At 41.6% G+C, this 19,601-nt stretch overlaps 7 protein-coding genes across 9 annotated transcripts in view; 5 read left to right on the forward strand and 2 right to left on the reverse strand.

Moving 5' to 3' along the window:
* The first annotated feature begins 270 nt into the window (after nucleotides 1-270).
* LOC134191067 (glucosamine 6-phosphate N-acetyltransferase-like) lies at nucleotides 271-1,765 on the forward strand. 2 transcript variants are annotated; one of them, XM_062659624.1, is made up of 6 exons: nucleotides 271-307; nucleotides 365-515; nucleotides 574-636; nucleotides 1,196-1,323; nucleotides 1,381-1,442; nucleotides 1,529-1,765. In XM_062659624.1, exons 1-6 carry the CDS (start codon nucleotides 302-304, stop codon nucleotides 1,674-1,676), a joined length of 558 nt encoding a protein of 185 aa, XP_062515608.1. In that variant the 5' UTR covers nucleotides 271-301; the 3' UTR covers nucleotides 1,677-1,765. The 2 variants fall into 2 exon arrangements, with proteins under 2 accessions (XP_062515608.1, XP_062515609.1); XM_062659625.1 differs by lacking the exons at nucleotides 271-307; nucleotides 365-515; nucleotides 574-636 and adding an exon at nucleotides 659-794.
* LOC134191069 (allograft inflammatory factor 1-like) lies at nucleotides 1,712-3,761 on the forward strand. The gene is made up of 6 exons (XM_062659628.1): nucleotides 1,712-1,841; nucleotides 1,953-2,014; nucleotides 2,089-2,155; nucleotides 2,220-2,261; nucleotides 3,298-3,460; nucleotides 3,533-3,761. Exons 1-6 carry the CDS (start codon nucleotides 1,817-1,819, stop codon nucleotides 3,615-3,617), a joined length of 444 nt encoding a protein of 147 aa, XP_062515612.1. The 5' UTR covers nucleotides 1,712-1,816; the 3' UTR covers nucleotides 3,618-3,761.
* On the reverse strand, nucleotides 3,630-4,507 carry LOC134191068 (thioredoxin-like protein 4B). The gene is made up of 3 exons (XM_062659627.1): nucleotides 4,366-4,507; nucleotides 4,060-4,211; nucleotides 3,630-3,890 (listed from the first exon to the last, which is right to left on the reverse strand). Exons 1-3 carry the CDS (start codon nucleotides 4,495-4,497, stop codon nucleotides 3,725-3,727), a joined length of 450 nt encoding a protein of 149 aa, XP_062515611.1. The 5' UTR covers nucleotides 4,498-4,507; the 3' UTR covers nucleotides 3,630-3,724.
* Nucleotides 4,508-4,545: 38 nt separating this feature from the next.
* On the forward strand, nucleotides 4,546-7,277 carry LOC134191375 (uncharacterized). The gene is made up of 7 exons (XM_062659988.1): nucleotides 4,546-4,629; nucleotides 4,686-4,739; nucleotides 4,799-4,949; nucleotides 5,682-5,814; nucleotides 5,981-6,203; nucleotides 6,889-6,976; nucleotides 7,043-7,277. Exons 1-7 carry the CDS (start codon nucleotides 4,585-4,587, stop codon nucleotides 7,144-7,146), a joined length of 798 nt encoding a protein of 265 aa, XP_062515972.1. The 5' UTR covers nucleotides 4,546-4,584; the 3' UTR covers nucleotides 7,147-7,277.
* Nucleotides 7,278-8,586: 1,309 nt separating this feature from the next.
* On the forward strand, nucleotides 8,587-14,108 carry LOC134190758 (pre-B-cell leukemia transcription factor 1-like). The gene is made up of 11 exons (XM_062659268.1): nucleotides 8,587-8,877; nucleotides 8,960-9,033; nucleotides 9,466-9,719; nucleotides 9,793-9,983; nucleotides 10,038-10,173; nucleotides 10,232-10,385; nucleotides 11,790-11,926; nucleotides 11,992-12,057; nucleotides 12,934-13,131; nucleotides 13,188-13,254; nucleotides 13,580-14,108. The coding sequence occupies exons 1-11, from the start codon at nucleotides 8,663-8,665 to the stop codon at nucleotides 13,885-13,887; spliced, it is 1,800 nt and encodes a 599-aa protein (XP_062515252.1). The 5' UTR covers nucleotides 8,587-8,662; the 3' UTR covers nucleotides 13,888-14,108.
* Nucleotides 14,109-14,480: 372 nt separating this feature from the next.
* On the reverse strand, nucleotides 14,481-16,817 carry LOC134191197 (endoplasmic reticulum chaperone BiP-like). The gene is made up of 3 exons (XM_062659786.1): nucleotides 16,636-16,817; nucleotides 16,096-16,575; nucleotides 14,481-15,992 (listed from the first exon to the last, which is right to left on the reverse strand). Exons 1-3 carry the CDS (start codon nucleotides 16,752-16,754, stop codon nucleotides 14,627-14,629), a joined length of 1,965 nt encoding a protein of 654 aa, XP_062515770.1. The 5' UTR covers nucleotides 16,755-16,817; the 3' UTR covers nucleotides 14,481-14,626.
* Nucleotides 16,818-16,922: 105 nt separating this feature from the next.
* The window catches only part of LOC134191201 (suppressor of SWI4 1 homolog), a 3,741-nt gene continuing 1,062 nt past the window's right edge, over nucleotides 16,923-19,601 (forward strand). For both annotated transcript variants that reach the window (XM_062659789.1, XM_062659791.1), the window contains exons 1-9: nucleotides 16,923-17,009; nucleotides 17,078-17,263; nucleotides 17,328-17,429; nucleotides 17,488-17,538; nucleotides 18,334-18,411; nucleotides 18,472-18,564; nucleotides 18,727-18,803; nucleotides 18,881-18,988; nucleotides 19,332-19,449. In XM_062659789.1, the coding sequence (XP_062515773.1) occupies nucleotides 16,938-17,009; nucleotides 17,078-17,263; nucleotides 17,328-17,429; nucleotides 17,488-17,538; nucleotides 18,334-18,411; nucleotides 18,472-18,564; nucleotides 18,727-18,803; nucleotides 18,881-18,988; nucleotides 19,332-19,449 (885 nt within the window). In that variant the 5' untranslated portion in view covers nucleotides 16,923-16,937. The remainder of the gene's footprint in view (nucleotides 17,010-17,077; nucleotides 17,264-17,327; nucleotides 17,430-17,487; nucleotides 17,539-18,333; nucleotides 18,412-18,471; nucleotides 18,565-18,726; nucleotides 18,804-18,880; nucleotides 18,989-19,331; nucleotides 19,450-19,601) is intronic.

The following is a 19,601-nucleotide window of genomic DNA, read 5'->3' on the forward strand; positions in this document are numbered from 1 at the left end:
GGGAAGCAGAGCACTGTGTACTCTTTCTAATATAATCACTCATGCAGGGCGGGTCCAATTTGTGACGATTGTCAGCGACAAGTCATGCAAACACTGTGCAGATGACGCTAAGGCAACACTACAAGACGAGATAGACACGTTTACAGGCTACATTAATTAAATGCACCAAAACGGCAAAATGGCACCTAAGTGTACCGTGTACACCGAGTCGGCATGCGGTACCGTGCGGTAACCGGTAACCTACGGGTTACGTGTACGCACGCATGCCTAGTTGAGTGTGATTTGATGAGTTGGTGTCAGGATGAGCGTAAGACTGAAAGCAGAGGAGTTAGCGGGAATTAGTTGTCGAGCAATTTTTCTTTAGGGGAAAAACGACAAGTTTCTGTTTGATTCATCTCTTCTCTATAATCTAGACTTTTCACAGTGCGTCTGTGCATTCAACCCTGCTGTAACTCCCGAACGTCCCGGTGACGGTTTGGTTATGCGTCCTCTTCAAATCCACGACTACGACAAGGGTGAACAGCCATATGCACGTGACATGAGAGTGACCCTAATAAATGCTAATTAATAAAGGGTATCTCGATTTGCTCTCACAGTTGACAGTCGTAGGAGAAATTACACGCTCAAGATTTCAAGGTTGGACAAGTCGGGCATTTTATTTACAGTTAGTTAGTGCAGAATGAAAGAGATTCAACGCGTATTTGAATGGTTTCTTTCTCAATATTGTTTCATGGTGAAAACAATAAACGATTGCGTCATCCAGCAAACTGGAATGCTTTTTATACAATTTGATGGTAATAATTTGCTAAATATACTGATTAGGCGTTACGTGGTACCAACTTGGCAGAGATTACCTGTTTTCATAGTTAAATATACCATTTCTTTTAGATTCTAGATGCTGACTTTCTATATTATGTAATGAATGTATGATTTACTTCTTTGGGAGCCATGTCTGTTTATAATCATGGACTTGGGACACGTCGACATTTGCATTCTGTTTGTACAACTGCTGACTATTGGAACCTAACACTCAATATGCATTCACTAAAGACACTAGAATAATTAGATTTAAATTAATTTAGGTTTGTCCATTGTTCCTGTGTTGTATTGCTTCATGACAGCTATTCTAGTTATTTAATTTAGTTGATGTGGCTCAGTTGTGTGTTTATCTACTGCAAGAATTATGTTTCTGCAGATCAATTTGGAGCCATGAAAAAAGCCGCTAATCATTTCGTGGTTGTTATCGAGGATGTAACAGTGGGCAAGATTATTTCAAGTGCAACGCTGCTCATCGAACACAAATTCATCCACAGAGCATCCCAGGTTAGTAACAAATCTAGATTGTGGGATTTAATTAATTGATGTGCTTTTTCTTGGCAGCGAGGTAGAGTTGAGGATGTGGTAGTCCATGAAGGGCATCGTGGCAAGCAACTTGCTAAACTGTAAACGTGCTTGTGTACAATGCAGGTGTAGATACACGATGATGATACTTTCTGTCTATCTATGTACCGACTGATGGCGATGGCAGTATGCTCGAGTCTCTCAGGTTGCTGAGCATCGAACTGGGCTGCTACAAATTGACACTAGAATGTGACGAGAAAATGAGACCCTTTTATGAGAAATTTGGATTCAAACTCGGTTCAACGTTATTTCTCCAACTAAGGTTTTTTGAGTAGCTGAATAATATATTTTCGAGTACATGTAAATATATAAACATACGGGAAGTTGTACTTTCGCTTACGTACAGTACAGTAGGTGTGTTCAGCCAAACGTCCGCCTTCAAGTTTGTTGTTCTATCTAAGTTAGCTAAGTGAGTATGGCAGAGAAAACCAACTATCAAGGTAAAGGCACAGATGCTGAGCCTTTTTTAGAACGCCGTTTTTAGAATGCAGCGGGACGCTACCCTACCTATCGTGTGAACACACTCTAGAGCCTAAATGTACACTGCACAGGTGGCAAAGCATATGGAGAACTGAAGAGTCGTCAGGAAAACGAACTGGACAGGACTAATCAAGTACGTGTCGGTCTTAGGTCCGTGCAGAAACGGAAATACGAAAAATTGCAACGAAATTGATAATCAATTTATAGGAATTTCTAACTGGTGGTAAGTTTGAAGATGTAGAAGACTTGGCGGAGAGACTGGAGTCGTACAAGAGTAAGTGTGAAAGAAGGTTGAGTCTCAGATACTGCTGAGGTGATGCTGCCGTAATTGTTTGCAGAACAGTTTATGGAATTTGATGAGAATCACTCAGGAGACATCGGTAGGAAAGGATAGACCATAATTATCCGCTTTTGTTTCATAGCATAACACCATTGTTGAATGTGTTCCTGCTTGCTTCCTGCTATTGGTTCAGTGCACTAGTCCATTTTCAAAAGGACATAACAAGGATGTGTTTGTTGTCAGAATTCCTGTTTACAATAGCACTGTAGTTTCAAGTTCTATATTAACTAACACTATAGTTTCAAGTTCTATATTAATTAACACTATATAGTTTCAAGTTCTATTTAGCTGTTAATTAATTTGAGTGTCCTCACCAGCAGACTGGGCTGGTGTGACCTACCAGCTGTCATCCCAAACATTGCTTCATTGTGATATTGAGAATAGAAGTTGGAACAGACATTGAGGACGTAGTCTGTTTCTTTCCTTACCATCAAAATGGAAGATGTGTGGCATTAAATTATGGATTTTATAGCTGGTAATCATAAATAAAACAAATAGGTGTTTATTAAATACTAATATGAAACTCCAAGCATCTCAAGAGTGCCTTGAGAGTCTTCACAAAGGGTCAAAGCAGTAATCAAAACAATTATATTAGTATGGTCATCCCAGCCCTTTATTAGTATTCACCCACGGTGATTCCCTGTAAATACAAATAAAAGTCTTGGTGACATTATTTTCTGTATTTTTGGCAGTGATGCTAACTATCTAAATTAGAATGCTGATGGCATCTTATGGATATTTACTAAAAAGTAGTTTCCCTTAGCAAGACCCTTTCTGCCGCTTCATACTTCCGGGCATATGAGACAGCAAAAAAGAGTCTAGCTACGCAAGACCTACAGGCATACTTTGGTTTGCTAAATTGCTTCTCTTTTAATATCAACATACCAGAATTTACATGCCATCTAAAGGAACCAACCACCAACTTTATGACCACAATTTTTCGTTTCACTGTATGTAGATGTTCTATTCATCAAGATGTTAAATTGTTACTAAAAATAAGATTATAAAATGTTCCAGTTCATGATGACCTGGGGCTGTGCTTAGCCAATCCAGAGAGTGTACAGACTGTTTTTCAGATATTATGGAATTGAAAAGAATGATGGAGAAGCTTGGACAGGCCAAGACTCATCTGGAACTAAAGAAGATGATTGCTGAGGTTGACACAAACAACACAGGAACAATACATTATCACGAGTTCCTTGACATGATGCTTGGTAAACGCTCATCAATCCTCAAGCTGTAAGCTGCCTTAGACATGTTAGAATGAAACATTTATACTATTCTATCTGTCATTACTCATCTGCTCAACAGAATTCTCATGTTTGAAGAGAAGAAGAAGGAAAAGGAACGTCCCAAAGGTCTACCTCCTAAGCGAGATCTAGCTTCTCTTCCATGAACAACGAACGAGTGCAAACGTTACTATGATTTGATTATGTTTGTGTACACTATCAACTAGAAGCCTGCTGCACACGCAATAATTTACTTTCTTGCTGTAATAGCTTGTTATATGTCTTTATAAAGGAGTGAGTATTTGGGAACATCTCTGGAATCTAACGGACTGTTTACAATTAGTTTTCCTCGCATGGCACCTCTGTAGATAGTTTCTACCACATCAATTAGATTCTGCTTGATCTTGAAGCTTCCAATAAATTTGGTGTGATCGGGAGTCCTATGGTGACATACAAGTGAAAGTAGATTTTAAAAGCACAATTTTGTTGACATTTATTTGTTTAACTATTTGTTTGTCTTTCTGTTTGTTGTGTCTGTTTGTGTGTCTTAACACTGTGATATGACTGTCATTTTTTGTTTGTCTGTTTGTGAAAGAGAACTGGACTAACCCCCAATCGACTTTCATGTGTTGGGCATTGAAGAAAAACACCGTAGCAGGAATCAGACTAATATCGAAGTATTCTGTGTAGACTGGAACTGTGTCTACATCCACAATGAAAATAGATGCCATGTTTTCTAGTTCTGCTTGAGACTTTTCAAGCTACAAACAAAACACCAAGTCACAAAAGAATAAGTTCACACACACGCGCACACACATGCACACACACACACACACCACACAGACACAGAGACAGACAGACAGACACACACACACACACACACACACACACACACACACACACACACGCCATTACGATATCATCCATCTGGCGACACACTGAATCAGTCTCACGCCCAAATCGCAGTATTAAAACTTTATCTTCGGTAGTCTTGATTGCATTATCTACTTCTTTCTTCGTTGTTAGACGTCGCAACAAGTAGGCCATATGCGTACCACGTGATAGTCACGTGTTACACATAATTCAAACCCCGGATTAGAGCGCGCGCTTGAAAAATGGAGATTTGAGTGGAGAATGGAGTCAACTATTGATAGCCCTGGCCACAGTGGTCGATATGAAGTAAAATGACTATGAATTTGTTCTTTTTATGAGCGGTCACTAGTTGTCTTTTCAAGGAAAGAGATTCTGAAGGATTTCGATATTCAAGAAAGAGAAGAAGGCTACTGAAGGTGTTCTTGTTGCGATTCTGACATTATTGTTGCGCTTACGTGACTGATTTTCGTACCAGGAGCTTTCTCCGGACTCCAAGAGACGGAAAAGTGGCGAGTTCTTTGTGAGGCAGAGTACAGAGGCACCTGCGCTAGCATGCACTCCTTCTGCTGGTGGTGATGAGCTCGTGGTGACGAAGAAATCTGCTCCTGTGTCAACGTTACCGATAGGTACTGCAGCTTCTGGTTTGTTTTGTTGCTAGACGTTCTCGTCTTCTCGCTATGTAAGATACTCACTATCTGACTAAAATGTAAGACACAGAGTGAACGTTTTAGTGGACACACCATCTGTGTACGTGGAGTAGTTGTGGAGGTTTTATGAACGGGTGGGATTATTCAGACAGAACGAGCTGTAGTAGGAGGATAGAGCAAACAGAACTACTGGTAGATCTTGGATGGATAAATGGGTTTGTGCCTCTGATCAAGATTGTGTAGCAGATTGAGAGTTGTTTGCTCAACTAATAACTGCATACTTGACATCTGCTTACTTGTATGATATTCGCAATCACAATAGTAAAATGACATGTCCATATAAGTTGCAGACTTCATTGTGGTTTTTGATAGTGATTGGGTTGTGTTTGTTGTCTTAAGTAATTAGTTCTGAGGTCAACTAATACTGCAAGGTATTTTTACTGTCAAATCTAGTGATTGCTACTGGTGTCTGTGAAATGAAGCTTACAAGTGAAGTAGACAGCTGGGACTTGGGACAGATATTTTATCAGACCTCATTGAAGGTGTTGGTGGGTACCATTGAAGGTGTTGGTGGGTACCATTGAAGGTGTTGGTGTGGGTGGTTTGTACTTGAGTTTAATTTTTGGGACTTCCAAATAGAGACATTTTCTAACTTGCAACAATTGTGACATTATGGAGGTGTGAAGCAGTGTTCTTGCTCTCTCTCTCTAGACCAGCATCAGGAGTCAAGTAAAACATCAAAGGAGGCAGATGATAACCTAGATGAGGCAAAGGACAGCAAAATGAGGGCAATGCTTAGTGAGTTGGATGAATGTGGACTTGTTCTAGACAACGAGACTGCAAAGTAGGTACATAAGCTGTGCTTGTTGTACTTACATTTGCGTTTACATTTATGCTCACACTCTTGCACGTGTGCACACACAGCACACACTTGTCTGCATTTACCTGATGTTGTTCATTCAGTGAGAGTGCTAATGGTTTATCCATGGACTGTATTTTTGTTTGTGCAGATTGGTTGAAGAGAAGCAGAAATGGGATGAATTAGTTGATATCTTTACAGACAGAGCTAACAAGGCCTGCAAAGACACAGACGAGGAACAAGATATCAAAGTGGGACCAGATGGTCTTCCTATTGCATTGACTGATGAGGAAAGGGAATTCTTGCTTGGTCAGCCTAACGTTCAGGAGATAATAAACAAAATCGATTCTTCCTTTCAGGAAATGGAACTGACAGTAAGTTGTCTATATGTGCTGTTCTTGTTAGTCCTTTGAATTGTTGTCCTTTGGAATGTTGCGTGCGTTTACTTCAGAAGGATGAATGCAGACAACGTGCATGTGTGGTGCATGCAAAGGATGTCTTGATATGTGGAATTCTGTGTGTGTGTGTGTGTGTGTGTGTGTGTGTGTGTGTGTGTGTGTGTGTGTGTGTGTGTGTGACAAACAAGCTGTGTGCTTCTCAAGTCAATGCTAGGAAATTCTAATCAAATAGATTGATCAATGGGGTAGTCGTGGTTTATCACTTTGCTGGCAATCCCCTGAGCTATGATTTCAGAATTCTTATTAAGGCTTTTGTGTAGTTTTGAGTGATATCAATCAATTAATCACTTTAAGCCCAGACCACACTGGCAACGTTGCCGTAAATCCAATCCACATTGAGAGGTGGATTTAATCCACATTGGATCGCAATCCGTTGAATCTTTACATCACTGTGTCAATGCTTTCCACAAGCAAAGAACACACGTACACTTCGACCATCAGTCACTTGATATCGACAAAAAGGTGGAGATATTGTTTTCAAAGTGCAATGTGGACACTATCCCGATTGGATCGCGATCCATTTCTTGTCTAGTGTGGATACGGTTTTACTTTTTCATTTGTTTATCCAAGAATGACGACGGTCTTGTTCTCTTACTTCCAGATGTCTCAGTGGCTTCACTTTGTGGCTGTTATTGAACAGTATCAACGTTGTATTGAAGAGAGACTTAACCAGAAGAAGCAAGCAATAGGTATTCATGGTCTTTGTGCTCGAGATGGTTGGTCGCTAACAGCATTTGTTGTGTTATGAATTACAGGTGAAATAACTAACACTCAAATCCCCTTCACGCCTCGCACTGCCATAAAAGGAATTATGAAGTCCAAATTTGTTTCTGTTACTGATTGTATGCATATGAAGTAAAAGTTTACACTATGGTTAGGACCCAATGTATATACATGTAAATTGGTACTTCTTGGTACTTGTTTTTGAGAGCAGCACTTTCTGTGACACAACAACCACTTGATAATTAGAATGCATCTGGACGGTGTGAAGGAGCAAGAGTGTTTGATTCCGGATGTAGGATCATGTTGACATTTTATTATATACAATTCGTATGTAGACAGTGACATGAAACGTGTGTAAAGAATGAGACTGTTGGAGAGAGCAGCAGAATTAGCTAGGACATGCAGACAAACGGCAGGGTAAGGAAGGAAGGTAGGTAGGTAGGTAGGTAGGTAGGTAAACAGCGTGGCAAGATAGGCAAGTAGGCAAAGTGACTGATAGATTTGAAGGCAGTTAGAGAGGATGCATGTTTTGGTCTGTCTGTCTGTCTGTCTGTCTGTCTGTCTACCAGGAGGGACGTCATCAAAGTGTATCCCACTAGTGTTTGGGCACTTTGGTAGATGGGGCCTGCAAGTCGATGCCTTCTTACACACTCTCAAACAGTGCAGCCGTATTGAGGAAGACCCCTTTCGTAGTGCAGAACAATTCAAAACTTTTTGGAGGAAACGTTTCTCTTTGATTCTTCAAAGATGCAACGCAAAAGTAATCCTCAAAAAGTTGTCAAGAGTTTCAGAAACAAAGAATGACATGGACAAGCTTTTTGACTTTAATGTACAGATCCAAGTCCACTAATGTTTTAAAGTATTTCTCTGTGAAGGACTGGTTCATCATAGAAGTTTAGGATGTGTACAAGTAGAGGATCTGTAACAATAAATAATCTGTCTGTCTGTCTGTCTGTCTGTCTGTCTAGAAACACAGTCTAAAGTCTGACGACTCACTATCTCACAAGAACAACACATGGTGGTTACAGAGAAAAACAGGCAGTTGTTTTCTGTCTTTCGTATCTACTGTCTTTCTCCTCTCTTTCAACTTCGTCAACTAGTGCTCACAGCTGAACTCCAAACTAACATGAGATAATAATTGAATTTAATTATTTAATACCAGTAATCAGTTACTCATTTAGACGTCAGAATAAATTGTTGAATCACTGTCTACCATACTGTGTATGCCAGAGGCATTCACACCAGTGGCTGATTGATTTTGCGGATATCTCGAAAAATTGATTACACTAACAGTTGAAGACTTCACCAAATGCTCTGTATCTTACCTGAATCTACTGTACACTCTGACAGACAACACACACACACACACACACACACACACACACACACACACACACACAACTATACGTGCGCGAGTACGTTGTACTATTTTTACTCGTCATATTGTGGGTCGTTAGAGGTACACTTAATGGTAAAAATGTGCGAGAATCTGATGCGATCATCATTCTTGTATCTCCAAACATATTAGGGGATTTACCACTGCGCGTGACCAATCGTATGACGCCTGCGCCGTGGGCGATGTTCACAAAGTGAAGCAAGCCGCTTCCCGCTGTCAAAACCGTCGAGCAGACAGTGAAGCTTACGGCGTCAAAATGGACACAGACCACGGCCTGTTAACATCAACGTTGACTGCCAGTATGAGCTACCTGTCCGGGCACGGACAAGCGTCGAGCAGCGGGATGGTTGGGTTAGGAGACAGCGCGGCAAGACAAGACGAAACTTGCGTCTCAGATAGACACAGCATCAATGACTTGCTTCATCACATTATCAGTATTACGGACCAGTCTCTAGACGAAGCTCAGGCTAGGTAAATAGTCCTACTTCCTGATAGTGGTCTCGTCTTACACCCGACCTTGTAACATCTGTTGCATATGCATGGTGGTTTGTAGGAAACAGGCGCTGAATAATCATCGAATGAAACCGGCGTTGTTCAGTGTGTTGTGCGAGGTGAAGGAGAAGACGGGTGAGTGCTTACAGTCTATTGTGTTGCAATAATCACGCTGCGATGAGGGAACCACGCGCTTTCGAACCTGGCAGTCTACCAGACGTCGTGCGTTCGGTATGAGTTTAGGTGCATTCCAGATGTGTGTTGACCTGTGGCGTTAGTTGGACGGCGTTTGAAATTTTTTGGGAAGTTGTGCATGTCAGGCGTATGCGTCGTCTGTCATTCATCTCCTCACGTTGTCAGATGGTGAGATGCCAGTGACAGGCGGTGCGTGGTGATTGCGGAGTTTAGCCGAACCCACGTCAGTCGTTTCGTTTCATATCACGGCCATGAGGTGAAGTTCACCCAGCTGGGTTCATGGTGGTGTTATGAACGTGCTAGTTCCTCCTCCATCTCCCAGGCCACCGGTGGCCACACCTACTTCCATATCTTACTGCGTCATTTCCTTAGTTCTGAATAGTCGTGGAGGGCTGGAGGATGAACCACCTGATCCTCAGGTGGTTCGTCTTGATAATATGCTGCTAGCAGAGGGAGTGGCAGGACCCGAGAAAGGAGGGTCTTCTGCATCAGCGACAGCAGCAGCAGCATTGGGTGGACTTGGCTCGAGTTCAGGGTCTGAATCACAAGTTGAGCATTCTGACTATCGGACGAAACTGGCGCAGATCAGGCAGATCTATCACCAAGAACTAGAAAAGTATGAACAGGTGTGTGTGTGACTACGAATATATAACTGCCACAGACACCTTTCTCATGTCCATGCTTTATTGGTACTCGCAGGCGTGTGGTGAATTTACCACACATGTTATGAATTTATTGAGAGAGCAATCGAGGACAAGGCCTATTGCTCCTAAGGAAATTGAGCGAATGGTCAGCATCATACATAAGAAATTCAGTGCTATACAACTGCAACTAAAACAGAGTACATGTGAGGCAGTCATGATACTACGCTCAAAATTTATGGATGCAAGGTCAATAAAGGAGTTCAATGAGTGAAGCTTTGTAAAGCAATTTTTATTGTCTAGACGAAAAAGGCACAATTTTAGTAAGCAAGCAACAGAGATACTGAACGAATACTTCTACTCACATCTGAGCAATCCATACCCTAGTGAAGAGGTGAAGGAAGAATTAGCAAGAAAGTGTGGCATCACAGTCGCTCAAGTATTCAAGCATCAAACTCTAAAATCGTTGAATTTATTTCAGACCGGATTGTGTGTAGATTTCCAATTGGTTTGGTAACAAACGAATACGATACAAGAAGAATATTGGGAAGGCTCAAGAGGAGGCCCAACTGTATATATCTAAGGGCTCAGGTGGTGCAGTCGGTGGGATCCCGGGCACACCTACTATGACTATTGTTCCATCAAGTCCAGGTTGGTGTTGCACGATGTTAAACAGGTTGCTGTGTTTGAAGTGTGTCGTTGTACATTTTGGTTTAAAGATGTCAAAGTGTATAGTAGTACTAGTGGCTTTATCATTCATGAGTGAACTAGGAGTAACTGTAAGAGTCTGAGCTACTCATGAGTCTGGTTTTCTGTATACACGTGATAACTAAATGGTATTGGAGTGTTGGTTCAGTTCTCAGACTTAAATAGTGTTAATAGTATGTTTTTGTAGTTGCACGATAGGGTCTGGTCTTGACAATTGTATGACAACTCATGGTCAGTTATAGAATAAAGATGATAAAATATATTATGAACAATAACTGTTACTATAGTCACCACTTGCTACTGTAATAATTTTTTTGATTGATTGATTGAAGCAATACACAAGGCAGACATCTAATATGAAAATGGAGATTTAACTTACTACGAAATTAATTTAGGCAGACAAGCTAAAGAGGAAGGTTTTCGAAATCTATTTACTTCTCCACTTCCTCTGTCTGTGGCAGTCATGATTATTGGTAGTTGTTATTATTGGCAGTGTTATTATTAAGTATTGAAGTAGTCATATTGCCAGGAAGTACGGATGTACTCTGTCACTACCAGAAATACCATAGCTTGAGGTAGCATTCATGCCTCATCATACCCATTCTGCACCTGATAAACTGAACTTTAGTATCTGTGTGGGGATTTCTTTATAAGTCACCATGTGTTTGCTCATGTGTAAAGTCTATACATACATAGTTTGTACTAGGAAAGATGCTTGTGGTAGACTAGACCTCTAATCTTGGGTCTGGACTTACTGTTTTACACCATTTCATTGTTTTCCTGATTTGGTTTAAGCTGACAGCTTCTTGGAGAAGGGGGTAGACAAGTGTATCTGTCTCTGAACTCCAGTGGTTGCTACAAGTGCTAACTTTGTTGATTTAATTAATTTGAGTTTATATGAACAGCACCAGAATCCAAGTAGCAGTAGAGACACCTGGTTACTGTCTTGTCGTTATGTTAAGTGTGTCTAATGCCTCTTTGTGTGAAGTTAAGTGTGTCTAATGCCTCTTTGTGTGAACACTCCCTGTGGTATAAACCTGTGGTATACTCCTTTGTATATTGGTCCAAACCTTATGATTATTATTTCAAGAATTATGTTCGAGGTTGGTAACCAAGTTCAGTCCTTGTGGTTTGGCTTGCTCTATCTAGTTACTGCAAAGTATTTGCATTGTAATGCACTGTCTTGTGTGATGTAATTAGCTAAGCAACTTTGTAACTACCAGATGGTTGCGGGTGGGGAGATTGCTGTGTATCATATGCTGTCTTGTTACAAACTGGGTGTAACAAGTTCAATAACAACTAGGATGTAGAATGCCAGTCTGAGTTTTCTCTTTTATATATTTGTAGGTGGGTTTCCGTCTCCCGGTCCCATGATGACTTCCCCTCACATGACTGTTCCTCCAACCGACAACTACTCTCCTACCCCACATCATGTTTCAGTGACACCGGGACTGAGTCCGTTGCCTGATCCTCGTTTCCAACAGGTTTGTGATCGACATCGGTAGTTTTGTTTTGTTGCTTTCGTTGACTGGTTGTTTATCATCGATAGTATTCTCCTATGACACCACAACAACAGTTTGTGTATGGAGATCAGATTCAAGGGTATCAGCCAGTGGTAAGGTCGTCTCTTGTTTGTATGTGTACATAGTTTCATATATTTGTATTGTAAATCTGCTGACTAAGTTGGTAATATTTTGAGCCAGTGAGTTTACTATACTGGGCCAATCCAAGAAATTGTCAAGTTTGAGTAACACGACCGACCGTATTTTCCATTTACGATTTTATAGTTACAGTAGCCTTGCAGTGCAGTGCGGACGTGCCTGCTGTATTGCAGGTAAATACTTCTTGTTTAGGTAGTATGCCTGCTGTATGCTTCACAGTAACGGAGTGTCCATGCTGTTGGCAAACGGTAGAGGGATGTGATTTGCTGAGAGCTGGACGCTGGACAACTTACTGACGGAAGTGTGTGGGATGTCAAACGTACACCTACCATGTTGAACACGTGCATGCACAGCTGACTTAGTGAGAAACCAATTTCAGGCAGTTCTGTCAGACTACGTCCCTGGGCTTTTTTCTAGGGTTAAGCAAGGGTAGTGTGGTAATTGTAGAAATGACTACTGATCAACTTCGGCCTGTAACGAAGATGCTGATGTCATTAGCAGGAGAACGGCAATTGCCAGAGTCACCTCGTACAGGGACTGGAAGTACAGTACACAAACAGCAATGGATCATCTGACCAACAACCTAATTGAATACCTTTGTAGCAAAGGTCTTGAATTCGCAGCAGACGCATGCAAGAGTGAATGTATGTACATCATTCGAAGCGTTGCTACAGCAAAGAAAATTGGAAAAAATAATAACCCGATCGACCATATTTTTAGAGAATGTAATCTGAACTTGACAATTTTGGTTTGGCCCTTTGATAATTTGCAAGAAATTTAGTTTTGTGCTGTCGCATGATTTGAAGTTTTGAGGTGGTGTTGTGTTGTAGCACCCTGGTGTTGGAGGCTCAGCAACTGGTTCGTCTGCATCGTCTAGTGGCACGCCTGTACATCAGATGACGTTTATGTACCCTGGGCAGCAGATGGTGTCTACCACACGACCACTATATCACACTCCAACCAGCAATAGTTCTCAGTATCAGGGAGTGTTCACGACATCATTAGAAACGCTCTGTAGACCACCAGTGGTAGGGGAGTAAAGATGGTTGTTGTATTAGTCGTATTTATAGTCGGTGTTGTGTAGTTGTATTGTGGATCGACGGATCCTAGTTCAGCAATGGGAGTTGGAATCAACGACATGCATCATACAGGTGAGACTATTATGCGTGCTGTGGCAATGTGTTCATAGAGATTACAAATTATAGTGTAAGTAACCATGGCGTCAGATTACACATTACGTTTTCCAGTAGTTTGCTGTGCTGATTGTGTGTGCTGTGTGTGTATTATTTCTTGTAACAGACTGGTTGAAGGACAGAATATCAATACGTTGAACCTAAACAGAATGAATGTTGATTTCAAGTATTGTAGTCTTGATTTGTTGTGGTATGCTTCTTTGTTTGGCGTCCTAGAATTTTGTGTGATGCGGTTGTTGCCTTGTGATCGTTTTGTAAGTGTTTTTGCTCGCTCATGCTTTAGGAATGATGGATTCATCATCTCTAACCCACTCATCACCTCACCTTGTTGATCATTCGTCAGCAAGCTCACTGGACATCGCAGACAATGCAGTGAATGTGTTGTCAGGGTCTGGTGGTGATCACGAAACTGAACTTCATCTCAGTAGCGAACATTGGGCATCACTACAGTCTCTAACTCACGGCGATGGCACTCATGGTGATGTGAGTGCCAGCGATACTTTACGAGATCTTGTTGATGTCGATGACCCAGACGATCTGGTAGATCAACCCATGTCTAAGAAACTGAAGATGGGCGATGGCATTGGATAGCTGGGAAGGAAACATGTAGTGTTTACTGGAATTAGTTAGAAAAATTTGCTTCACGACCCATGAAATGACCTGGTTGAAGACAAAGAACAAGTTGTTTGTAATCTTTAGAACATCTTTGAGAGGAGCAGAGTTTATTTTTTCTCTGGGATACTGTTGTTTATTCCCTCAGTACTGAGAATATGTCTCACATGACAGCTATCAGATCTGATGAGACTTGGAGATTGTTTTGTGGTCTGAGTGTACACTTACCAACACATAGATGCAGGGATAGCTTCGTTTAGTTGTACTTTTAGTGTTCAGTCTGTCCATCTCCTCTTAGCTTTCGTTGTAATGTGCCTTCGTGGCTATAGTGATTACAACCTGACTCTGATGATTCTGTCGTCAGAGAAACAAGATGTTTTGGTATTGTCCTGTCCTAATCTACACTGCAGTCAACCCCAATGCAAAGATGCTGGATTTTGTGCTAACATATGGTGGAGTGCTGTGCATATACTTTGCAGTACAACTTGCATACTCACATTGATATCAGCTGTTCGAACTCAAATGAATACTCAATACCCATTTTCAGTAGAGCATACTCACAACACACTGTATTACACGTTTTAACTGTACTAGTTGTATTTGAGATTAATGTACGTGAACCAAGAGAAAATAACAAGCCTATGTCTGCTATACAGCAGCACATTTATGATTTATATGCGTATACTACGCATCATATCATTCTAACACATACATTGTCTTACAATTCGTCCTTCTCACTGTCCCCTCCTGGTGGTGGTGGTGGTGCCTCGCCACCAGCCCCTTGGTACAGTTTACTCATGATTGGCATGACGACTTCTTCCAATTCCTTCTTCTGTTTCTTGTATTCTTCCGACTCTTCATCCTGGTGACCTTCTAGCCACTCAATCTTCTCTTCAACTGCCTTCATTATTGTGCTCTTCTCGTCTTCACTCAGTTTTGCTCCTAACTTTTCCTTGTCACCGACTTGGTTTTTCAGTGAATAGGCATAGCTCTCCAACTCGTTACGGCTCTCTACTTTTTCTTTCACCTTTTTGTCGTCCTCGGCAAACTTCTCTGCATCGTTGATCATGCGCTCGATGTCTTCTGGTGTAAGTCTGTTCTGGTCATTTGTAATGGTGATTTTCTCTTTGTTTCCCGTGCCTTTATCTTCAGCAGAAACCTTGAGGATTCCATTAACATCAATTTCAAATGTTACTTCAATCTGTGGGACTCCACGTGGTGCTGGTGGGATTCCATTTAGATCAAATTTGCCGAGAAGATGATTGTCTTTTGTCATTGGCCTTTCACCTTCAAAGACCTGGATTGTAACGGTAGGTTGGTTGTCAGCTGCTGTACTGAAGATCTGTGACTTCTTTGTGGGAATTACAGAGTTTCGTGCAATGAGTTTGGTCATCACACCACCAACCGTTTCGATACCAAGAGTGAGGGGGTTGACATCGAGGAGGACAAGGTCACCAGTTTCACTCTCACCACTCAAAACTCCAGCTTGCACAGCAGCTCCAAATGCAACGGCTTCATCTGGGTTGATTCCACGACTTGGTTCCTTTCCGCCAAAAAATTCCTTGACGAGTTGTTGGACTTTGGGGATTCTGGTAGAGCCACCCACCAAGACAATTTCGTGGATTTCTGATTTCTGAAGTCCAGAATCATCAAGCACCTTCTGTACCGGTTTCAAAGTTGAACGGAAGAGATCCATGTTGAGTTCTTCAAAGCGGGCACGCGTAAGAGTCTCCGAAAAGTCTTCACCATCATAAAGCGATTCAATCTCTATTCTGGCTTGATGTTGGTTACTAAGAGCTCGTTTGGCCTTTTCCACCTCGCGACGGAGTTTCTGTACAGCTCTGTTGTCACCTCGGATGTCCTTGCCTTTCTTCTTCTTGTACAACTTGATGAAATGATCCATAACTTTCTGGTCAAAATCTTCACCTCCAAGATGAGTATCTCCATTTGTTGAAACGACTTCAAATACACCATTGTCGATGGTCAATAGAGAGACATCGAAGGTGCCGCCTCCTAAATCAAACACCATAATGTTTTTCTCGCCTTCTCTCTTATCAAGACCATATGCAATAGCAGCAGCCGTCCTAAACGAGAAAAAATAAACGTTTTATTCCAATGCCCTCGGTGGTCCAGACCTTAACGCGCACTAGTCTAGACCCACGAGGTCGGATAAAACATGAAACTTACGGCTCGTTGATGATCCTCATGACGTTGAGACCAGCGATTGCACCAGCGTCTTTGGTCGCCTGGCGTTGAGCGTCGTTGAAATACGCAGGAACGGTCACAACGGCGTGCGTTACTTTCTTTCCCAGATAAGCTTCTGCAGTCTCCTTCATCTTGACCAAGACCATAGCACTAATCTCCTCCGCAGCAAACGTCCTCTTCTCTCCCTTGATCGTCAATTCAACGTGCGGCTTCGAGTTCTTATCGATCAATTTGAAAGGCAAATATTGACGGTCGTGCTGCACCGAGCTGTCAGTCCAGCTACGTCCGATCAGCCGTTTGGCGTCGAAAACCGTGTTCTCTGGGTTAGACGTGAGCTGATTCTTTGCAGCGTCTCCAATCATGCGCTCACCCTCTTCACTAAAGGCCACGTATGACGGTGTGATGCGATTTCCTTGGTCGTTGGCAATGATTTCCACTCGTCCGTTCTTGAATACACCGACACTGCAAAGAGAGAGTACAGTCAACGTTCTGTGAGGGTATCTATGGTGTGTCGACGCCTACCATGAGTATGTCGTTCCTAGATCTATTCCAATTACTGTTCCTACTTCTTCTTTCTTGTCCTCGTCTGCTAGTGAGACACTAGCCGTCGCGATGAGAACACATACGAAAAGTATAGACATTCTAAGACGTTCGACGGCCTCGAGAGATGAATTTAAGGTGCACGTGGCACAAACTCGCGTTTATTACCTCGTGTGCGGTTCGTGGCGATTTCTGATTGGGCACCGTTTGATGCGTTGTCTATTTCCAATTGGTCGATGTGACTTGACGTCATCATGAGACATGCGCTCTGGTCTACACCGGTAATGACCACATTGAGAAACCATGTGACACTTATTGGCGTCCCGTATATTCTCGGAATGAAAAAACATGGAAAAGTATGTACAGTAGCAATGCTGTATACTCACTGTCTGACGTTTGTAATGGCAGTATCGGTTGTTCTTAGAAGCGAGGAACGAAGAACAAACGAAAACTTCGTGCAGCTCAGAAGGACCAAGCAATTCAAGAACTTGGCTCCTCAAAAGTCCCTCGTTCGTTTGTCTTGCATCGTGGAACTGTAGGAAGATATGTACAACAGTTAGCACTAGACACAAGAAAACTTATGGAACCATACACTGCATCTCATCTTAAGGCAATCGGAAAACTGATTGTAGACTTGTTAAATTCAATGAGCTAATAACGGTTATTTGAATCAGGTGAAAAGAAACAACGTGTTGAAGGATTTTGTGCACATAGCTGGTCCTCTTGGTGTCACACATCTTATTTTCTTTACGAAGTCTGAAAATTCCGTGAATATGGTTGGGTGCTTGAATGTCTTGTAGACGAGTTGATCAATTTTCTTCTGTCTGTTAACAGAGAATAGGAAGGTTACCTCGTGGACCAACATTAACATTTCAAGTGCTTTCTGTAAGTGTTCTTGTTTACACATTTTTCAAACTTTGTTACATGAGATATATACCGTAGTACCTCGCATAGAATGGCATGCCGTTATAAGTGAATTTTACCAGAATCCACTACAACTCCAGCTGGTACGTATAACAACATGCTGTTATAGGGTGAGGTGCCGTTATAGAGCGAGGTACAGTAGTCACAGTCTTTTGATATTAATATTGTGGTAATGGAGGAGACACGTGTCAATGTGAAGGATGATGCTAATGACCATGTTGGCGATGTTGCTGTTGGTGAAGACTTTGACTCAAGTCAGTCGAAAGCCAGAAGCAGGAAATCCTATCAAGACAGTGATGATTATGAGGAACACGAAGAAGTAGAAACTGATTAGTGCTTACCGGTAATCTCTATGCATGGCATGTTCTTGAAGACTTAGTAGTAGTTAGTAGTACCGCTTAAGAAAGATATTAGATTTTGTTGGATGTGCAACTTGAGGCGTTGGTAAAATTCCCTCATTTACAACGGCATGTCGTTGTACCTCGAGGTATAACGGCACCCTGGTAAAATTCGTTCAATAACAGCATGCTGTTCTATGCGAGGTAATACGGTGATCACATTGTAGTTGCAAATTCCAGTGCTGAGTACATTCATAGACATTGATGCATACTCTCGTTTTTGAAATATTTTATGGCTATTACTGTATATCTGAAATTACTTCTTACATCTAATTATCTGGTCATACCTGATAGTACTGAGTAACTCTCGTATCGAAAAGCATCTTTGTATGCCACTGTAGCATGTTTGGTTGTTTAGTTTTCTTTGATGTCTGATGTCCTGTCGTCACTGAAGAAACCAAGAAATCCTAAGAGTCAATACAAACATCCAGCTATGGTATGTCTCTGTGTCTTGTGTTGATCCAAAGTTATGTGTAGTGTTTTGCGTGTTTTGAAGCTTATGATGAACAATTTTCCAACCAACGAGAAGCACATGAAGCTGGTCACATCAGTCATACAGAACGCTTTTCCATCCATCAACATACAGAAGGTACACGCAAGTGGAAATGCCATAACTGTTGTGTCATTGAATAGAATTGGAGGTATAGAAGCACTCACAACTACTGTATGTGCTTAATCGAATGACGTCTTGTTACATCACATGTTGTGTGTCTGTTTGTTTCAACTGTACGTGTTTATGTTTGTTTTTAAGGTCAAATTGCGTGACATTGAAAGATGTGTTCTCATGCAGTATGACACAGATACGAATAGCGTTGAAGTTCGACACTAGTAAGTCCATATACATACTGTTTTCTCTGTTTACTACTGATGCTTTATCTCACTGAGGTGCATGTCAATCTTTCTAGTAACATTAGAGCTGTTCCTTTGGGACTGAGCAGACAAGTGAAGAAACTTGTTCAAGCGAAAGTTCCAAGTCTTGGAAAATATGACGATATCAGTGACTTTCTGTTGGGGTAATGTCATCTTACGATTTGTAGTTGGCAATGGCAGTTTGACTAATGCAGATAACAGTCAACTGATAAGAGATTAGATGCAAAGAAAGCTGCCTTAGAGATGAACATACAGAATGAGATGATAAGAGATGTACTTGGCAGTGCAGGCAGACAGACAGACAGATTTAGACTGTAATGTTGAGAATGTACACAGATACATACATACGTACGTACATACATACATACATACGTACGTCATACGTACATACTGGCAGGCAGGCAGGCAGGCAGACTGGTGATGTGAATAATGCAGATTTCAACTATTTGATGATCTTCACGAGGCTTCATTACTTGTGCTACACAGTGGCAATGTATCTGAAAGTGAGGTTGAGGATGCAGAAGAGTCTCACGTATTGTTACCGCAACCAATGCCTGGGAGAGGAAACGAACAAGCTAATCAGAGTGCAGTTCGGCTCACAGAGGTGCATATTTATCAGAACGGCTAACTTGACATTGTTTCTTGTGTCTGGCATGTGCTGTAAGGCTCTGTTGTCTGTCATCTTGCCTGATTTACTGGACAATCTGAACTTGCACACACGCATATGTCCGTTCGTCTGGCTGCCTTTCTGTATGT

The sequence above is a fragment of the Corticium candelabrum genome, chromosome 15 (genome assembly GCF_963422355.1).
Source record: "Corticium candelabrum chromosome 15, ooCorCand1.1, whole genome shotgun sequence".
Taxonomy (NCBI): Eukaryota; Metazoa; Porifera; class Homoscleromorpha; order Homosclerophorida; family Plakinidae; genus Corticium; species Corticium candelabrum.